The sequence below is a fragment of the Eubalaena glacialis genome, chromosome 13 (genome assembly GCF_028564815.1).
Source record: "Eubalaena glacialis isolate mEubGla1 chromosome 13, mEubGla1.1.hap2.+ XY, whole genome shotgun sequence".
NCBI lineage: Eukaryota > Metazoa > Chordata > Mammalia > Artiodactyla > Balaenidae > Eubalaena > Eubalaena glacialis.
Window position 1 is genome coordinate 72,518,573 of NC_083728.1, and position 18,802 is coordinate 72,537,374.

Genomic DNA, 18,802 nt, shown 5'->3' on the forward strand with positions numbered 1-18,802 from the left:
GGGTCAATTCATCTTGTGTGATTTAAACTGACTTCCTAAAAACATCCACCACCATCTTACCCCCTCAACAAAAACAAAATTCATCCCCAACCTCACAGGCTACAAGGCTTGACATTTCTGGGATTACTGATTTATGTCTTCCTCCCTGAATTTTATGAAAAAGAAAAGGATCATCACCAACAATTTCATTAACTCTGTCGCCTATAAGTTGTCACTTGCCATCTACCTCTACAAGGATTAAGTTATGACCTGCTGCAGCTGCTGACCTTCAACACCCCCTGCAAGGAGTTCAGGGTGGAGATCAGGAATGAGGCACTCTGTGCTCTGGGAAAAACTGGCAGAACAGGTCTTCAGATAATTAGATATTTTCAGGAAACCATTTTATGAGCCCAATTCTTGTATCTCCTCATATCTAGAAAAGCATTAAAACCCTTCGTGGTGACATCTGCTCCTCGTGGCTAGCAGCAACCTTCACGAGACTAGAAGAAAACTTCTGCAAAAAATATGTGATGATTGCATGTACTTCCCCTTCACCAAAATCACATATATACTGACCTTCCCCCCTACTTCTTTGGAGCATTTTCTGAGAGATATCTGAAATGCTGTCTCCCAGTCTATAGTCCTCATTTTGCCCCAAATAAAACTTAACTCACAACTCTCATGTTGTGCATTTTTTTTTCAGTCAACCACTCCTTTCTTTCTTTTTTTCTTTAATGCTCCCATCCAGGGATTTTACATAGTTATAATCAAGGTGTTGTTCAGAAAGTATTTATATAACTACTCCTTTTGATAGCTATATAACATTGCAGTACTACCCCACGATTTTCTTAGCCATGACCGCCCTAACTTTTTTTTAACTATAGATAGGGAAATTATAGCCTAAGGGCCAAATATGGCCATATCTGTTTTTGTAAATAAAGTTATATTGTAATACAGCCATGCCCACTGTTGAACCCATCATCCAAGGCTGCTTTTGTATTAGAAAGGCAAGGATAAATAGTTGTGCCTGGTGTATATTGCCTGCAGAGCTGAAAACATTTACTATCTGGTCCTTTACAGAAAAAGTTTGCTGTGTCTGGCTATAGATGCAATTGCGTGAAATAACTTCATACAGGTAGCCGTTTTTCTTTAACCTAATTTTTGATTTGTAATATGTCATGGGACAAAGGACTGGTCTTTCATTTACAAGGCAAATACTACTGAGAGGGGCAGCAGGGTCAGTCCTTGGTACTTTAGTGGGAAGGTGTTAATTGAATACCCCTTTTTTTGATGGAAAAAGTCCTGGGGATAGGGGTGGGGGCCCCAAAGTGAGAAGCACCTAAAGTAGAGGAGACCAAATATCTAGTCTGACAACATTAACCTAGCGAGGAGCTGGCTAAAGAGTAATTGCAACAGGTTCTTTTCCCTTAGGCCTTCTGTTATACAGGTCACCTAAAGCTTTGGGAGCTTAATGAGTTGTGCCCTTCAGGGCATGTGTAATGTTAATAAAAGCCTGGGGGAGGGGATGCTTAATTGGGAAGGGGCTCTAAATAAACCACTTGCCATCAATTATTTTCACAGAAAGGCCTGGCCCACAGCAAACAAAGGGTTCTGGCTCACAGGCTATGCTGGTGTCAGCTGCTTCTAACTGCAAACGTTTTATATCCAGAAATATATACATTGCCCCAGGATTTACAGGGAAAGGAGAAAGAGGGGTCAGGTGTTACTCAGCAGGAGAGGGGTGGGTTTTAGCAGAAGACAGGCTTCCATTTAACCTTGTCCCCAAAGTTCTTGTTGGTGTACCAACACCCTGGCATGTGTACCCCAATTTTCATTTACCTGGACATACGCTTCAATCCCAAGTCTAATAACTTCCTGCATACTGGCAAGCATCATCTGTTCCACCTGCTGGAGCCATTTTTCCACCATGCCCTGTGGGTTGAGACAGACAGAGAGGCAGTGACAGTTAGCCAAGCCTGGAGGGAGGGACCATGGGCAGAAGCCAGCTTTCTCTCTCGACAGGGCTGGAGGGAGGCCAAAGGTTTGCACACCTTCAAGCCAGTATTCTTTAACTATTGGTTTTACACTTATTTACGGTATTCTAAGAAGTGTATGTCTCAAAAAAGGGGCAATAGGGAGTTTTTAACATGCACTTCTTTCATATCATATTCTGGAAGACAACTGTAAATAACGTTATTTATGTCTCTCTCAGGAGACAAATGACAGATTTACACTTCAGTTTGAGAAATAAAATATTGCCTCTGCCATATCAGTAATCAAAAGATGCTGCAGCCATCAGTGACTGCAGCCACCACCTCCCAAAGTGAGCTGGTGAGCCCTGAGGGAACTCAGGGTGAGAAAACACAGGATACTGGCCCCAGATAGCTGACGTGCATATCAAAGGAATGATTTCAATGAGCCTAGACTTTTGCATTTTCCCATTCATAGAAAAGCACTAAATTCCTTAACTTGAGGTATCTGGTTTTCTTAAATTAACAATAATCTTTTGAAGTTCAGACTACCTGCCCTTTGTTGCAAAACTCCTATATATCTCCCCTCCTTGCCTCCTCCAAGCAGTTTTCTCAGGGTTACTTGAGATGCTGCCTCTCCAGCTTGAAGTCCTAAGAATGTCCGCTGAATAAAACACAACTCTTAATGTTTAGGTTGTGCATTTTTAATTAGTCGACAAGTTCATAAAATAAATTGCTCATTTCTAATTGAACAGTTCTAATTCTCGCATTATTCCAGTGGTCCCCAAACTTGGCTGTGCACTGGAATCATCTGGAGATCTTTAAAAATTATGGATGCCTGACTCCCACTCCCAGACATTCTGATTTAATTGGTATGAGATGCAAGCAGGGCATTTGGATTTTTTTAAAGCTCTGCAGGTAATTTGAATGTGCAGCATATTATTCAGTGTTAGAATTTCAGGAAACTGCACCTGCTGACCTCAGGTGCTTGTGAGCTAGCTGGTGTCTGGTTTTAAGGTATGATCCCTGGTTGTTGCAACTTAAATGTGTGGGTGGCAAAAAACAGCAAGGCAAGAGTGCTTGTCTATTTCTACGCTGGGGTGCTGTCATGTTCAGCAAGAGTGGAAGTAACTTACATTTTACTCATTTGATAAGGGCACATGTATGAAAAATCTGAGTTAAATGGCATTAATTCCATGAAATATTATTGACCTTTAAAAACACCTGCCCCATCTGACCAGATCTCTTTAAACTGGGCTCTGCTCATGGGGATTTAAACAGCATTAGTTGTTTGGATCTGATTCCTGCTGCTGCCTCCATATCAAGTTTGGTTGAAATCCTTCCACAAATTTAGGATGCCATGTGAATTGCAGTATAATCTCCATCTTAGAGATGAGCAAGCAGACTCAGAAAGATTAGTTCCCCAAAGTCACCCCATCATTAAGTTGTGTAATCTAAGTGTTCCACACCCAGGCAGTCTGGAACCAGAGTCCAAATGCTTAACCAACATACAATCTGCCTCTCTCTGTTTCGCTCTGTTATGACGATAAGAACCAAAAATGGGTAAGTGGAGTTACTTTGGCTTGAGCTGGGGAGATTTTCTGTTTGAATGGAACGATTTCTTTTTCTGAGCTGATCATGCCCACAATCTCCAGACTGTCTGTAAACTCCAGCTTGGCAATTCCTTCAAAGCACTTCTTCAAGTGTGGTTGAACTCGGAGGGGGTCCTTTGTCTCTGACAAGATCTCCAGCAGCTCATCATTTGATAGGAAGAAGAACCTATTGCAAAGCAAAGGAAGATGGCTACTGGAATCTCTTCTAAGAGCTTCTTTTTCCAACAAGGTGATACTCCCCAACAGGTAGATGACACTCCCGTGAACGCCAGCTACTTCTAGAGTCTTATCTAAGGCCCACTCCTCTTCACCATTTTTCATCTAGGGCATAGAGGGTGGAGATGGTTTTGACTCAGCAAAAGAAAGGAAGAAAGCTGGTATATGTGGATTTTATATGGCTGGGAGAGAGCGGTTGCTACCAGGTGAAAGAAACCTGGATAGAGCAGTGGTTCTTAACCTTGGCTGCACTTTAGAATCATCTGCAGAGCTTATAAAAAAATTTCCAATGCCAAGGTTCCACTTCCCAGAGATTATAGTATAACTGATCTGGGATTGGGTCTGGGAATTTGTATTTTTAAAAATCCCAGGCGATTCTAATGTGCAGTCAGTGTTGAGAACTGCTGGGTAGGAGGAGAAAAGACTTCCCTTTCTTTCCTTATCTCCAGAAAAATGTTACAGGTGGGAAGTAAGAAGTGCATGTTAATAATGAGCCTATTCATGTGCAGAGGGCTTTATCATGTTTTATATTAGAGGTAATAAGATAGCTTCATTCTCTTGCTTATACCCTAAGCAACAACAAACCTTCAGAAAATGTTCAAGGGACAAACCTCTACTGTAACCACTAGGTTTTAAGTTCCATAATGGAGGGATCATATGATGATGGTTTTCACTGTATTTGGTGGATTACAAAAAGACCACAATATTTGCAGCTTCTCTCTTTAAGAGGTGGAGTTTGTTTTCACATCTCTTGAACCTTGGCTGGGTCTGTGTCCTGCTTTGGCCGATAGACTGTGGCAAACATGAATTTGTACTAGTTCCAAGCTTAAACATCAAGAGGCCTTGACGCTTCCACTCTTGCTGCTCTTCGGAACCCTACAACCACCACCATGTGAATAAACCCAGGCTAGCCTTCTGGAGGATAAAAGACATGTGGCCCAATTATCCTCACTGCCCTGGCCAACAGGAAGCTAACCACCAGACAAGTGACTGAGGCCACTGACTGCCAGTTGACTGTAGTCACTTGAGTGAGCCCTGATGAGACCAGAAGAACTACCCAGCTGAGCTCAGCCCAATTTTCCAACCCACAGAATTGTGAGCTAAGTAAAATAGCTGTTGTTTTAAGCTTCTAAGTTTTGGGGTGCCTTGTTATGCAGCAAAGCAAATTAATACACTATAACTGCAGCATTGAATGGGTAGGAATAGCTCAATAATTATTTGTTGGCTGGTTGACTAACCAATATCTAATGAGGATGTCAATTTCTCCTACTCCCAAGTGAAATTCAAATAGCTGACCTCTATGGATTCATCATGTAAGATAATGAATAAGGCCAATGGCCGTAAGAGTAATAATTAATATATCTGTATAATTTAAAACTAAAATCATTATTTAGCACTGTATTTTCAAGCTAAAATTAATTTAAAATATGTGACTATCAATAACATTTTCAAAGTGTTTGTTGAGAGTGTTTAATTTTATTCCATAAAAATGCACAAAGAAATATTGAGATACTTTGTGTATGTGTTTAATTAACTTACGGAGAAAATGAAGCTCAGAGAATTTAAATAACTGAGTGTCTTATCCAGACTACCTGAATTTGAATTCTAGCTTGTTCTTTTACCAGTCTTGTGCTTTTTGGCAAGTTACTGTTTGTTTTCTCATTCGTAAAATGGGGGTAAAAATAATGTTAGCAACCTCATAGGATTATTGTAAGGGTTAAATCAGATAATTCATGTAAGCACTTAAAGTGGTGACCTGGCATATGGTAAATGCTGTATGGGTGTTGGCTATTATTCATATTTTTATTAGGAATAACAGTAGTGGGTATAGGACTAGAAGCCCAAATTTCAGAGGTCTCCTCTTACTAAGTTTTGTGCTTCCAAATCGAGGTTCTTTCCACTATTTGTGCTATATTTGTGTTGTCCAACACTGAAGCAATTAGCCAAATGTGACTATTTACATTTAAAAAATTAATATTAAATAGGTTAAAAATTTGCTTTCTAAGTTACACTAGCCACATTTCAAGCACTGGATAGCCACGTGTGGCTAAGGACTCAAATGAGGTCTGTTTAACTCCAAAGTCCAGGCTCTTGAGTACTATACCCCTCTAATTGGGTATTTGACCATGCTGGTTCCATTGGTGTCCATTCAACCTCACTCTAAATAGTGACCGTGAAGACATGCCTTACCCCTGAGAGCTGTCTTTCGGGGAATGGAAAACCTAGAAAGAATATGGAATAGATGAGTAGAAGCTAACTCTCAGTATGAAAAAATGTAATTCTACCTATATATGCGTCAAGAGGGCAACTTCAAGCAAGAGAACGATACTGGATACCTGGGGAAAAATAGTCTCTTCTTCTCCAAGTAATCATTCAGCCCCTTCTGGATGTCCTCCAACAGAAGGTTGGCTTCTTGAAGCCTCTCAGCCATCCGTGGTTGGTCTGCTGCTATCAGAACCCTGGTATCTTTTACCTAGGTTCCATAAAAAAAGGTGATAATCATCATGGGGTTCCCAGATTCTGAGACTGGTTATTGTAATGAGTGAGCGACCAGCCCATCCACTAATGACCCTCCTACCCTAATCATCTCCTAATCCCACAAGGTTGACTGCTCAAATAACATGACCCTCTTCCTCTGGCCATGGTTGACTGGGCTGGGGTTGGGCACCTGAAACCAACGAAGCCAATTATATTTTAACTTCTGGGATTGTGGAATTCAGACCACGACATTCTATACTAGTCTGCGCTGGCCCCTTGAACATTTGTTAAACAACTGAGTAACTGAATACAGAGAATTATCTGAATTCTAAAATTATTCTCGATCTATAAAAGCTTTATTGCATTATCGTGTAACAAATAAAATCTTACACCTCATTAGGAATGAGAGCTAAATTATCCAAACTGCTAATAGTTACCTCTACAAAGGTGGGATTTCAAAAGGCGTCTACTTTTTACATTTCCTATTTCCATGTTTGAATTTTTAATAACAAATAACTTTTGAAATTAGAAAAAATTTATAAAGATACTGAATTTGCAAAAATCCAGTTTACTAATAGGTTTCAAGGGACATGGCTGCATTGCACAATGAGGAACATCTGTACGGCATCCCACATTCCTGATGGTGAGATGTGCTAGGTAGTAAAAACTCACGGCTTGGGACATGAGTGATTTCCAGTAACTATCAATGATGGCAAATTTCCTGCCCTCTTCTGGCATCTGGGCTATGATGTCCTCTGAACTGAAGATTGGTTCTAGGTATAGCCAGGTGGCTTGGCATTTTAACCAGGCATCCAAAATTTCCTGCACGCGAACTAGCTTTTCTTCCCAGTTCTGCAAATTTAGCATTTCATATCTGAGTCATTAACATGCCACTCTGCATCACAGACCCACCGACAAATTGACGCATTCACTCATTCACTTGTTCCACAAATACATATTGAGTGCCCGCTATGTCCTGGTCACTCTTCTAGGCAAAGTGGATACAGCAATGAGAGAAAAAAACGAGTCCTTGCCCTCATAGAGTTCTTTTCCTAGTGGAATAATCATAATAATAACAATAACAACAACAATAATATTTATAAGGCTTACTCTGTGACAAGTGATGGTCTGAGTGCTTTATGTATGTGAAACCAATTTAATCCAACAGATTTATGAGGGAGATATTATTACAAAGCTCACTTCACAGGTGCAGAAACTGACATACAACTAATTCAAGTAACTTGTCCAAGGTCATACAACTGATAAGGGGCAGAGTCAGAATTTGAACCCAGGCAGTCTGCCTCAAGTTTGTGTCCTTAGCCTATCCCACTTCTACAAACAAAGAGCAAAGGAGGCCAAACCTCGTGTAATTTACATTCTAGATTACTATAGCCCATAAGATACTTTCCAAATGTATTTTTGTTTGGTGCATTCAAATAATCTCATCTTCTCTTTCAGCAGACTATTGCAAAAGCTGTCTGGCAGACTGTTATAAAGGCTTACTTGGATGGTTATTGCTTTCAGTCTTTTGTTGTTTTTTTTTTTCTAATCAAGAGAAAGTGAGTTTCTTTGTTAATTGGACTTAAAAACCTTCTTCCGGGACTTCCCTGGTGGTCCAGTGGTTAAGACTCCGCTCTTCCACTGCAGGGGGCACGGGCTGGATCCCTGGTCAGGGACCTAAGATCCCTCATGCCACACAGCCAGAAAAAAAAACAAAAAAAAACCCTTCTTGCTCCTCCAAGAAACCCGGAGCTAACGGGCCATCACAAAACATTCAACCTCATTTCCTCTTACCCGGCATTCTGCTTCTATTGGTTTGACAAATGGAGAGCCACACATGGTCTGGGTCTTTATCACGTGATCATCAAGTAGCAGTTGAATGTCATCAACTGCACACAAGATGCTTGTATCCTGTGAATAAAAATGACCACCCGGTCAAAATCGCAAGACCTCTCCCCCACAGATTTTTATGCTGATCCTCAAAGTCCTCACAGCTCAGATCTCCACCCTTGTGGGACACTATGTCTTGTAGGAGGTGGAAGTTTCTATTTTCTTCCTTGAAAATATTCTTAAAGACTTTTTTACCTCCTTTGCAGAAATCAAACACGGTCCAGGCCTAGACCTGCAACTAGCATCTGTTTATAAGAGGAAGAGTTCTGTCCCCTTCCCTGTGTTCCTGCTTTTCTGTTCACTTGTTTTCCCGGCTCTCCCTCAGGTAGAATCAACTGCTAATCTGGTTAGGTCTAGACCTTTGGTTCCCAAACCGTGTGCCCCAGGGCACTGCAGCAAACTCACAGCAAATAACTGTGGTTATTTTAAAACAAAATACAAATGTTTTTCTTTTAATTTATATGCACTTTTTCCCAGACCTTTGTTCAGTTGATGGGACACAAATACTTAAGTTGTTTGAACCCAATTACTTCATAAACAAAGCTGTTAAGTATTTCTTTTGGACTAGGGAAGGGAACCATTTAAAAAGTACTCAGATACCAACAGCACTGTGAACCAAGAAAGTTTGGGAACCTCTGACTAAATAATTATTTGGCCATATTTTACTGGTAGTTAGGGTTACTGTGCCTTAAAGGTTAGCCCCTGTAGATGGACTTTTCCTCCTGGGCCATGTGGCAAGAAAGCTGATAAGGGTCTGTCCCTTTGTGGTAGGTCTGGTCTTTCTTGCTCTGTTTTCACTTCTTTCAAACCTACATCTGGGTGGTTAATTTGGAGTGAGGATATATTCTCTCATCCACCTTTTACCAGCAGCTCTGCACTGAGGGGTGTCCAGCTATTAATGAAGTGGTACCTCGATTCCCATTTTGCTGTTGACCCTTGTCTATAGCTACTTCAGTCAAAAACTCTGAAGACTGGCCAGATGTAACTGAGCTGTTATCAGGTTCCCCGACTTAACTCCTCATCTCAGCCCCACAGCCTCTAGCAGTATCTAATCCAATCAGATCCTGTAACACCAAGTTGCTGCGACACATGGTCACCTGCTCTTGCTGGGAGAGGCCCCCAGTTCTCCTCCCTCCCACTGGCTTGTCTACAGTTCTTAGTCAAGTGAAATCAAGGCATCAAGACAAAAAGGAAAAGAAGTCACAAAAGGATAACATGCAGCCTGGGGGAGGGAGGAGTATGGGAGCCTTTAGGGTTTTAGTTCTCAATCCACACTGCACTTTAGAAAACCCAGGGGTGCCTTAAAAATACAGATGCTCAGGCCAGAGTGATATTGTGATTTATAATAAGAAACATATTTGGTCTTTGTTGCCCGCACAGCTCCTAAAACCCTTGGAATTTCCTAAGGGATGAGAGCAATAAAGGCATCTTTTGTTTTGTTATTGAGGTGGCTTTTTGGACCACACCTAAGGTTGGGGGCTGGTTGCCAGGACAGCCAACCCTGTGATTAGAGGGTTGAAACTTTTAGTTCTACCATCCTGACCTCCTGGGAGGGGAACAGGGATAGAGATTGAATTCAATCACCAGTGGCCAATGATTTAATCAATTATGCCAAAGTAATGAAGCCTCTATAAAAACACAAAAGGAGAGGGTTCAGAGAGCTTCTGAGCTGGTGAACACGTAGAGATTTGGGGAGAGTGGCATGCTCAGAGAGAGCATGGAAGCCTCACACCACTTCCCCATAGGCATTCCATCTGGCTGTTTCTGGGTCCTATATCCTTTTATAACAATCCAGTGATCTAGTAAGTAAACTGTTTCTCTGAGTTCTAACAAATTAATTGAACCCAAGGAGGGTGTCGTTGGGACCTCCAATCTATAGCTGGTTGGTCAGAAGCATAGGTGATACCCTGGGCTTGAGACTGGCATCTGAAGGGGGGGGTGAGGGGGTTTGCAGTCTTGTAGGACTGAACCCTTACCCTGTGGGATCTGATGCCATCTCCAGGTAGATAGTGTCAGAGCTGAGTGGAATTGGAAGGCACCCAGCTGGTGTCAGAGAACTGCATGGTGGTGTGGGAACTCCAGCCACCCACCCCAAACACACACACATTGGAACTGAGTGACCAGAAGTGTACCAGGGCTGAAATGCACTGGTTTAAGAGCTGACGGCCTGCAGTATGTGAGTTTCTGCCTGTTGCCTCCATGATTTACAGCTCACCCAAGCAGCAAGTCCTCCTACCCATGGCCCATCCCAAGAGCAAGCCAGACCCCGGAGATGGCTGAGCAAACCCTTCAGGTTTATGCACCTCCACAGGCACTCTGTGAACTTATATGTTTTCTACAAGTGCCAGTGACAAGAAAGTCTACAGCTTTGCTCTTCAAAATGTGGTCCAGAGACCACAGCTTCAGTATTATCTGGGAGCTTGTTGGAACTGCAGAACCTCAGGCACCAGCCGAAACCTGCTGAATCAGAACCTGCACTTTAGAAAGATTCTCAGGTAATTCCTGCACTTAAAGTAATAACACTGGAGAAGTGCTAAGTATTGTCTACCTCAGGTATACTTCTGAGGGACCTGGGGTGCCCTCCCAGGGAGATGCTAATTCAGGAGGCTTGCTCAGCTCCTTTTCAACAGAAAGCTTGTTGCTCTGAATCAAAAGGCCTTTCTCATTTGAAAATGCATCCCTCCATGGTGTCTGGGAGGAAGGCTGACCGGCACAGGAAGGCGGACAGGAGGAAACAATCTGATGCAACGGCATAGTGATTATAGACAACAATACTGTATTAAAAACTTCAACGCTGCTAAGAGACTAGACCTTAATTATCCTACCACAAAAAAGGAAGGATAATTATGTGAGGTGATAGAGGTGTTAGCTAGGGTGGTAATCATACTGCAATACGTAAAAGTATTACATCAACACACTGTACACTGTAAACTTACACAATGTTATATGTTAATTATATCTCAATAAAAAATTTTAAAACAGATTAGTTAGAGATCCTTCTTCTTTGAGTTCTGTTGCGGTTCTGAAACGAATCCCTTCTGTAATTTACTACAGAATAAATGGGCTGCTCTCAGGGGGCCAAACAGTTGGACTGAGACTCACCGTGTCCCTGTACTTCACGAAGTTGAACGTCATGTTAACCCAGTCTAACTTCATTTTCTCCAAGTTTTTCTCCAGAGAGTATTCCTTACTGGCAGCTGCACCAATGGGCTCCAGTCTAAAGAGAGAACACAACGACAGTAACATCAACGGAGGAGGCCTCAAAACACATCAAAGGAGGAATTTCAGCTCAGCCATTAGAGAAATTTAAAAAGCCTTTAATTTTACTAAAATGTTTACCATCCTACTCTAATATTTACCAGCTATCTCCAGTGTTTTGCAGGGTTTCTTTACACTTGGCACTAGTGACTTTTTGGGCTGTGTTATGCGCTGAATTGTATCCCTCCAAAAATCATATGTTGAAGTCCTAACCAGCAGTACCTCAGAATGTGAGGTACCCTATTTGGACGTAGGGTCTTTAAAGACGTAGTTAAGTTAAAATGAGGTCATTAGGGTGGGTCCTAATCCAATATAACTGGTGTCCTTATAAGAAGAGGAGATTAAGACACAGATACGCACAGAGGGAAGACCATGTGAGGACACAGGGAGAAGGCAGCCATCTGCAAGTCAAGGAGAGAGGCCTCAGAAGAAATCAACCCCCTGAAAACCTTGACCGTGGACTTCCAACCTCCAGAATTGTGAGAAATAAATTTCTGTTGCTTAAGCCTATGGTATTTGTTATAGCAGCCCTAGAAAACTAATACAGGTTGGATAATTCTTTGGTGAGAGGGGCTGTCCTGTGCACTGCAGGATGCTTAGCAGCACCCTTGGCCTCAATCCACTTGATGCCAGTAGCTGACTCCCCCAGTCCCCACCTCTTGCCACTCGTGCCAACCAAAAATGTCTCCAGATGTTGTCAAGTGTCCCCTGGGGGTGGATACCCCCAGTTGAGAACAACTGTTTTAAGGCCATTAAAACAAGACTTCCTTTTTCCATTTTCATTTACTCCTTATTATTCCTATTTACTTCAGAATTATTATTGACTTCTTATTCAGGTCTTAGACCTTCTGTTAATTTATATGATGGCTTTTTTCCCACTCCCTGTCCCTACCTTTTAAAAAACACCTGCTATTTTCCTGATGCACTGGGTCCATCCATCTACAGCCCCTTTGTTCTATAGAAAGGGGGAGGGAGGGAGAGAAGGGGAAGATAAATTCCTTTCTTCTTGTTTCCACAGGAGAGCTGGGTACTAAATGCAGGCGTGGCTAAAAAATTGGGAAGCAAAGGTTTTGGAGGGAAAAGGAGGGATTATCCGTTCTGCCTCAGCACTGTCTTTCATTGTATCCTCGACCATCTGGTCTTTACTTACACGTCAGGAAACTGAAGCCCAGAGGAAGCAAGTGACATGTCCAAAGCCACACACACAGCTGGGGAGTGCCAGAACCAGTTCCTCTGACGCCTAATCTGGTGTTTCTTCCTCCCCTACTATGTGCCTTCTCCTCTCTCTTTGTCAGAGGAGCAAAAGAATTGCTCACATGTGGTCAGCCAAACAGCGCAACTAAACAGAGCTGAAAACCCTCATCTAGCTTCATGTAGGGAGGTAGAAGAGGCACGGATAATGCCAGACAATGACTGATCAACACCTCAGCAGCATGGTCTTCATTCTAAATGTGGCCTTCTTGGGAGACAACCAAAATGAGCGTGCATATAGAGAATAATAAAGGCAGGTGCCAATCCAGATGAGTATGAGACAAACAGGCTGGCAGTGTGGCCATGACCAAGTCACTTGACAGGCTTTCAGTCCCCATCTGCTCATATCAAGCATTGTTGGTATAATTAAATAAGATAAAATGCTTGTAATGTGCCTTATGACTTATAATTATGCACAGGGGAGGAATTAATGAGGTTGGGAGTCCATGAAGTATATCGAGTTGACCTTATCCAAATGTACTCAAGATGCTCACTAACGGTGGGCTGTGATAAAACTGCCTTAACTATGGGATAGTGGGATACAAGGAACATCACACTTCACTAATAGGTAGTAGCTGAGAACTTAGACGTTAAATCAGTTCAGGTTACATGCCCTATCTTATAATCCTCACAATAACTCCAATCACCTAGCTACTATTATTATTTCCATTTTACAGATAAGGAGACTGGGCACGTAGAGGTAAACAACTTGGCCAAGGCATCACCACTTCTAGATTTGTCACAGCTGAGCACGTTGGCATGAAGCATGGCAGTGTGCTGTGTATCTGCTCAGTCTCTGTCTCCTTTGATGGGTTTATCTTTTCAGGCAGTAAGGGGTAATTGTTAAGGCTCTGAAGTCAGCTAGCCTGGGCTTGGGTCTTGGCTCTTGTGACCTCTGGATATTTGCTTAATCTCTCTAATCAATTTATTTCCTCATCTGTAAAATGTGAATAAAATTAGCTAGACTATTAGGGTGTTGTGATGGATAAGTTGGTTAATTCATATAAAATGCTCAGTGCAGCGTAAGTGTTCTAGAGCTGGTATTTCTTGGCAACATCTTATTGGGGAAATTGAGGCCCTTTAATAAAATAACATAAACCTGGTAAAAATGCATGTGTCTTGTATGATATCACTTATATGTGGAATTTTAAAAAATGGTACAAATGAACTTACTAACAAAACAGAAATAGAGTCACAGATGTAGAAAACAACCTTGTGGTTACCAGGGGGGAAAGGGGAGGAGGGATAAATTGGGATATTGGGATTGACATATACACACTACTATATATAAAATAGATAACTAATAAGGACCTACTGTATAGCACAGGAAACTCTACTCAATATTCTGTAATGGCCTATACAGAATCTAAAAAAGTGTGGATACATGTATATGTATAACTGATTCACTTTGCTGTACAGCAGAAAGTAACACAACATTGTAAATCAGCTATACTCCAATAAAAATTTTAAAAAATAAAATAAAAGCCTGTGTCTGTAGGCCTGCTCCTTTAAGAGGGACAGTAGTGGTGGTATTGGGGGTCATCAGAGTATTCAGGTGGCATACAGATTTGGGGGCCTGGAAGGACCTTAGATTAGGTGCTTGCTCTGCCCCAGCATAAAGGAAGGGCTTTCAAACTCTAGCAGGCATCATTATCGCCTAGAGCAGCGCTGTCTATGCGAAATATAACCTGAGCCGCATATGTCATTTCAAAGTTTCTGGTAGCCAATTTAACACAAGTAAAAAGAAACTATTTTACTTAACTCAATAAATCCAAAATATTATCATTTCAACATACAATCAATATTTAAAATAATTAGATATTTTGCTTTTTTTCCCCCCTTAATAAGTCTTTGAAATCCAGCCTACATTTTACACATTCAGCACATCAAATTCAGAATAGCTACATTTCAAAGGCTGAGTAGCCACACATGGCTAGTGGCTCCTGCACTGGATAGCGCTGATATGGAGGATTTGTTTAAACCCAGATTTCAGCTTTCAATCCCCCGAATTTCTGATTCAGCAGATTGGGGTAGGGCCTGAGAATGTGCATTTCTAACAAGTTCCCAGGTGATGCTGACACCTCTGGTCTGGGGTCACAGTCTGAGAACCTCATGTGTTGAGTGAGAACCAAACCCAGTTGCCTAACAAGGTCTCTAGTCTTAGCAACACATCTCCCCACGCATCACCCTGAAGGAAGTATGGAAAAAAAACAGGGTCCTGAGAATCTCTGGTCCTAAAAACAGCAGTTCAAATAGTACAAATTCTCACATATGAACTCCAGGGGCATTTGGAGAAGGAGAGAAAGCAAGTGAAGAGATCTCTCATTTGACCATATTTCATGACATTTTAGAGCTCAGAGAGCCACTCCTGTTTGTTGCTGTTGTTTGTTTAAAGAGGAAGAAACTGAGGCCCAGAAAGGTGAAATGGTTTTGCCCAGTCACTGAGAGCTGGGCTTGGAGCTCAGGTTCAGAGAACTATTTTAAAAAATTTCTTTTTGAAATAAAATCTCTGACTCAATTTTCTAGTCATAATCTGACATCAACTCTGCAGCTGGAAATGAACGCTTCACCAGCAGCTAGTCAGCTGAAGGAGAGGTTACCCTAAACCAGAATGAGAAAAGCAGCCTGCTATGAGGCATTCAGTCATACAACTGTGAGAATTTATAGATACTTTGATGAAAAAACTTTCTGAAGGGAGAAGCCTTACTTTTCAATGAATTTGCCAAGTCCAAATTCCAGCATATTTGAGAGGCAAGTCGTTTCAGTGGGCTTTATTTCATAGCCGACAATCTCACTAATCTGCAAAGAGAAAAACAAGTGTGTATTGTCCAAGGTAGTGTTGTCCAGTAGACTTTCTGTGATGATTGAAATGTTCTCTATCTGTGCTGTCTTGTGCAGGAGCCACCAGTCACGTTCAGCTGTTGAGCACTGGAAAGGTGGCTAGTGTGACTGAGGAACTGATTTTCAAATTTTATTTAATTTTACTTAATTTATATTTAAACAGCTACATGTAGCTAGTGGCTACTGAATTGGACAGCGCAGGTCTAAGGTTTTGGGCGGTGGCCTAGGGCCCACCCTGCGTTGTGTCTGGTTTGCTGGGGGTTGTTCTCCCACCAGGAATTGGCATAATGCAAACTTGTGGGCACCTTACAGGCTCACAACCAGGTCTGGTTTGTTTTTGTGCTCCCAGGGCTGAGTGCAAAACCTGGTCCATGACAGAAGCTGCTGTAAGCATTTGCTGAATAAAAGGAGGAAGTCATGAGTAAATGGGACAGGCAGATTCCCAAATCCTGTGATCTGAGGATGTTGGGAAGGAGGAAGGACTCCCCCACCAAAATCTTCCTTTCCAACTCAGTGTGCTAACTTGTTGGAAATGTTAGCACCTGTGCCCATTCCTTTGGTGTAAATATTACCCCAACCGTATCTTTTAAGTGAAAATATCCCTGTGAAAGGTCTTTGATGAAGTCTCTGATGGCTTTGAACATTTTTCTCAGGGACTGAGAGATCTGGGCAGTACGAGGGTTATGTGTGCTCAAGAAGAGCACAGGGGTTAACGGGAATGAGGCGCTGTAAAAAACCTCACCTACTGCCCAGTTTTGTCTCTGTCCAGCTCCAGCAGGACTAAAGAATGTCAGAGCAGGAAGAGACATGAAAGTCACATCATGTTCTGTCTTATTCAGCCCTGTGTCCCTGGGGCCTGATATGCAGTAGGCATCAATAAGCACTTGTGGAGTGAAAGCATGAGTGAACCAGCTAATTCAAATAGATTCCAATCTGGCTTCTGAGGTCACCTGGAGGACCACTGAGGTAATGGAAATAATAAAAGTAATTAACATTTATTGAGGGCTTATTATGTGGTAGGCTGGTTTTAAGAGCTTTATGTACTTATTTCATTCTCCCAACATGGTGAGGAAGGTACTGGTATATTATTACTCCCATTTTACATACAAGGAAACTGAGACAAAGAAATTAAGTTTATGATCATCTAGCTAATAGACCATAATAGCCATTGCAGAACTGGGACTTGCATCTGATTCTGACTCCAAAGCTCTCATCCATCACAAGCTAGTGTTTCCTGCAGGTCTTCTATGTATAATTGTGCAGATTATATACTGCATAACTCTAGAAAGTACAATTCCCACTGTAGTGCACAAAAATAGCATTCCCTAGAGCATAACTGCACAATTATTCCCGGTGGCCCAGGGCTCTCATTTATTCTCTAATACCTGCAAGTATGGCTTAGAACAACACAGTAGCTATCTCTAGGATTAAATGACATAACTGTGTAAAGCACTTGACATAGTAAATACTTGGCCTATGGAAGGACTCAGAGATTTGTAGTTTTATTTTTTAAATTGCTTTTGTTAATTATAGAGATTAACAGGCATCTGGTTTTCTAATTCTAAGAAACTGAAGTTATGCTGTCCAATATGTAGCCACTAACCCCTTGTAGCTACTGAGAACTTGAAATGCAACTAGTCCATATCAAAATGTGCTGTAGGTAAAAGCACACCATATTTCAAAGACTTAGTATGAAAACTGTAATGTAAAAGATCACATTAACATTTTTATATTGATTACTTACTGAGCTGATAATGATTTAGATATGTTTGGTTAAATCTATTCATACAGTTTATTTCACCTTGTTTATACTTTTAAAAATGTGGCTACTAGAAACTTTAAAATTATACATATGTTCATAGTATATTTCCACTGGGCAGCAGTGTCTTAGAAGGCCAGCTTTGGTACATATCAGTGCAGTGTTACCTTGTTCCATCCTGTTTTAAACCACAGTAGCAATAAAGTCTATGTCTCAAATACGGAGACTAGCCTTTCCTGCTTAAGTTCCGGGAAATGGTCAGAAATCTCAATACAACCACCTCATGACCCCAGAAGATCCATTTTGTAGCCTTGAGAGCTACAGGTGGTTTAGCCTACAGAGCCCCCTGCCAGAGCCAAATCTGTGCACAAGGATCTCCTGAGTTAGGCATTAGAACTGAGAATGCTTCCCCAAGCCTGGGGCTATCACTGGGCTGGTTTGTTGTGTGACCTACAGGCAGAAATGGGCTCTGAGTGGGGGCAACCCTGAGGGTATCTTGTGGCCTTTGTCCTTTCTGAGCTTATCTTCCACTGTTTAGCCCATTGAGATTCCACTGTAGGTGCTCTTTACTCAGGAGCCACCTTACCTCTTGCCTATAGTAAGTGGAATATAGTATATTCCATTCTTATCTATAGCTCACTGCCCCCTACTGTCCACTCCCTCTCTCTGACCTGATATTTCTTGCCCCCTTTTCACACACCAAGGCTGAGTCAAAAAGACCTAGATTCCAATTCTCTTCCCCACCCCTCACTGGCCACGTGACAATTTATTGTCCCTACTTCAAAGGGTTGTTGGGAGGATGAAATGAGAGAATCTGCATAAAGTATGTAACAGTACCCAGTACAAAGTTGGTACTCAATACACTTTAGCTATTATTGTTATTATTATTTTAATTCCAGGGAATTTTTTTCCCCAATCTGTCCATCTAAGTGGCCTATAAATGAGAATTATTAATGTCTAGGAATGGTTGGGATTTTTAAAGTGCCCATGTGTGAGAATACTGTCACCACAGGGGGAGCACCAGATGGAGGGGATGGCTTTCTGAGCATCCCTGGAGCATTGTTTAAATGCCATTGATGAGGGCACTTTCTATAATGTCATCTCATGGAGAGACCTAGCACTGCTGGAGGGCACCTGTCTACCTAACTCTCTAAACGGTCAAAGTTCTAGTCAGGCTAGATCCGCAGGGAGAGGCACCCTATGAGTACCAAGTGAGGGCAGCTGCCGCTGTGCAGATCCCTCTGCTGGGGCAGCTCAAGACCCAAAGTCTACCAGATGACCTTTGCTCTGCCTTCTTTACATCTTTGCTTAAGTCTTGAATTTCAAGGCTTTCTGGGAAATTGAAAGCAGCTCCTCTCTACGGAAAAAATCTTCAGTCTCTCACGTATCAAGATCTCTGTTGTCCCAGGGAGATCAAAATACTCCTAATGGTTATGCTCTCAGACTGAGTCCTTCTAGAGACAATGTCCTCAGTCTTGTGCATGGTTCCCGGAGAGGGAATTTCAGGCCCAGTCAGAGAGGAATTTGCCTACGGAGAGCCAGGCTCT

The 18,802-nt window shown here is 41.9% G+C and overlaps 1 protein-coding gene across 1 annotated transcript in view; it reads right to left on the minus strand.

Moving 5' to 3' along the window:
- DNAH3 (dynein axonemal heavy chain 3) overlaps positions 1–18,802 on the minus strand; it is a 203,145-nt gene that overhangs the window by 119,783 nt on the left and 64,560 nt on the right. Inside the window, exons 19-25 of the mRNA XM_061209863.1 lie at positions 15,363–15,454; positions 11,249–11,363; positions 8,051–8,167; positions 6,929–7,108; positions 6,115–6,251; positions 3,527–3,728; positions 1,819–1,911 (exon numbers count right to left, since the gene is read on the minus strand). Of these exons, the coding sequence (XP_061065846.1) occupies positions 1,819–1,911; positions 3,527–3,728; positions 6,115–6,251; positions 6,929–7,108; positions 8,051–8,167; positions 11,249–11,363; positions 15,363–15,454 (936 nt within the window). The remainder of the gene's footprint in view (positions 1–1,818; positions 1,912–3,526; positions 3,729–6,114; positions 6,252–6,928; positions 7,109–8,050; positions 8,168–11,248; positions 11,364–15,362; positions 15,455–18,802) is intronic.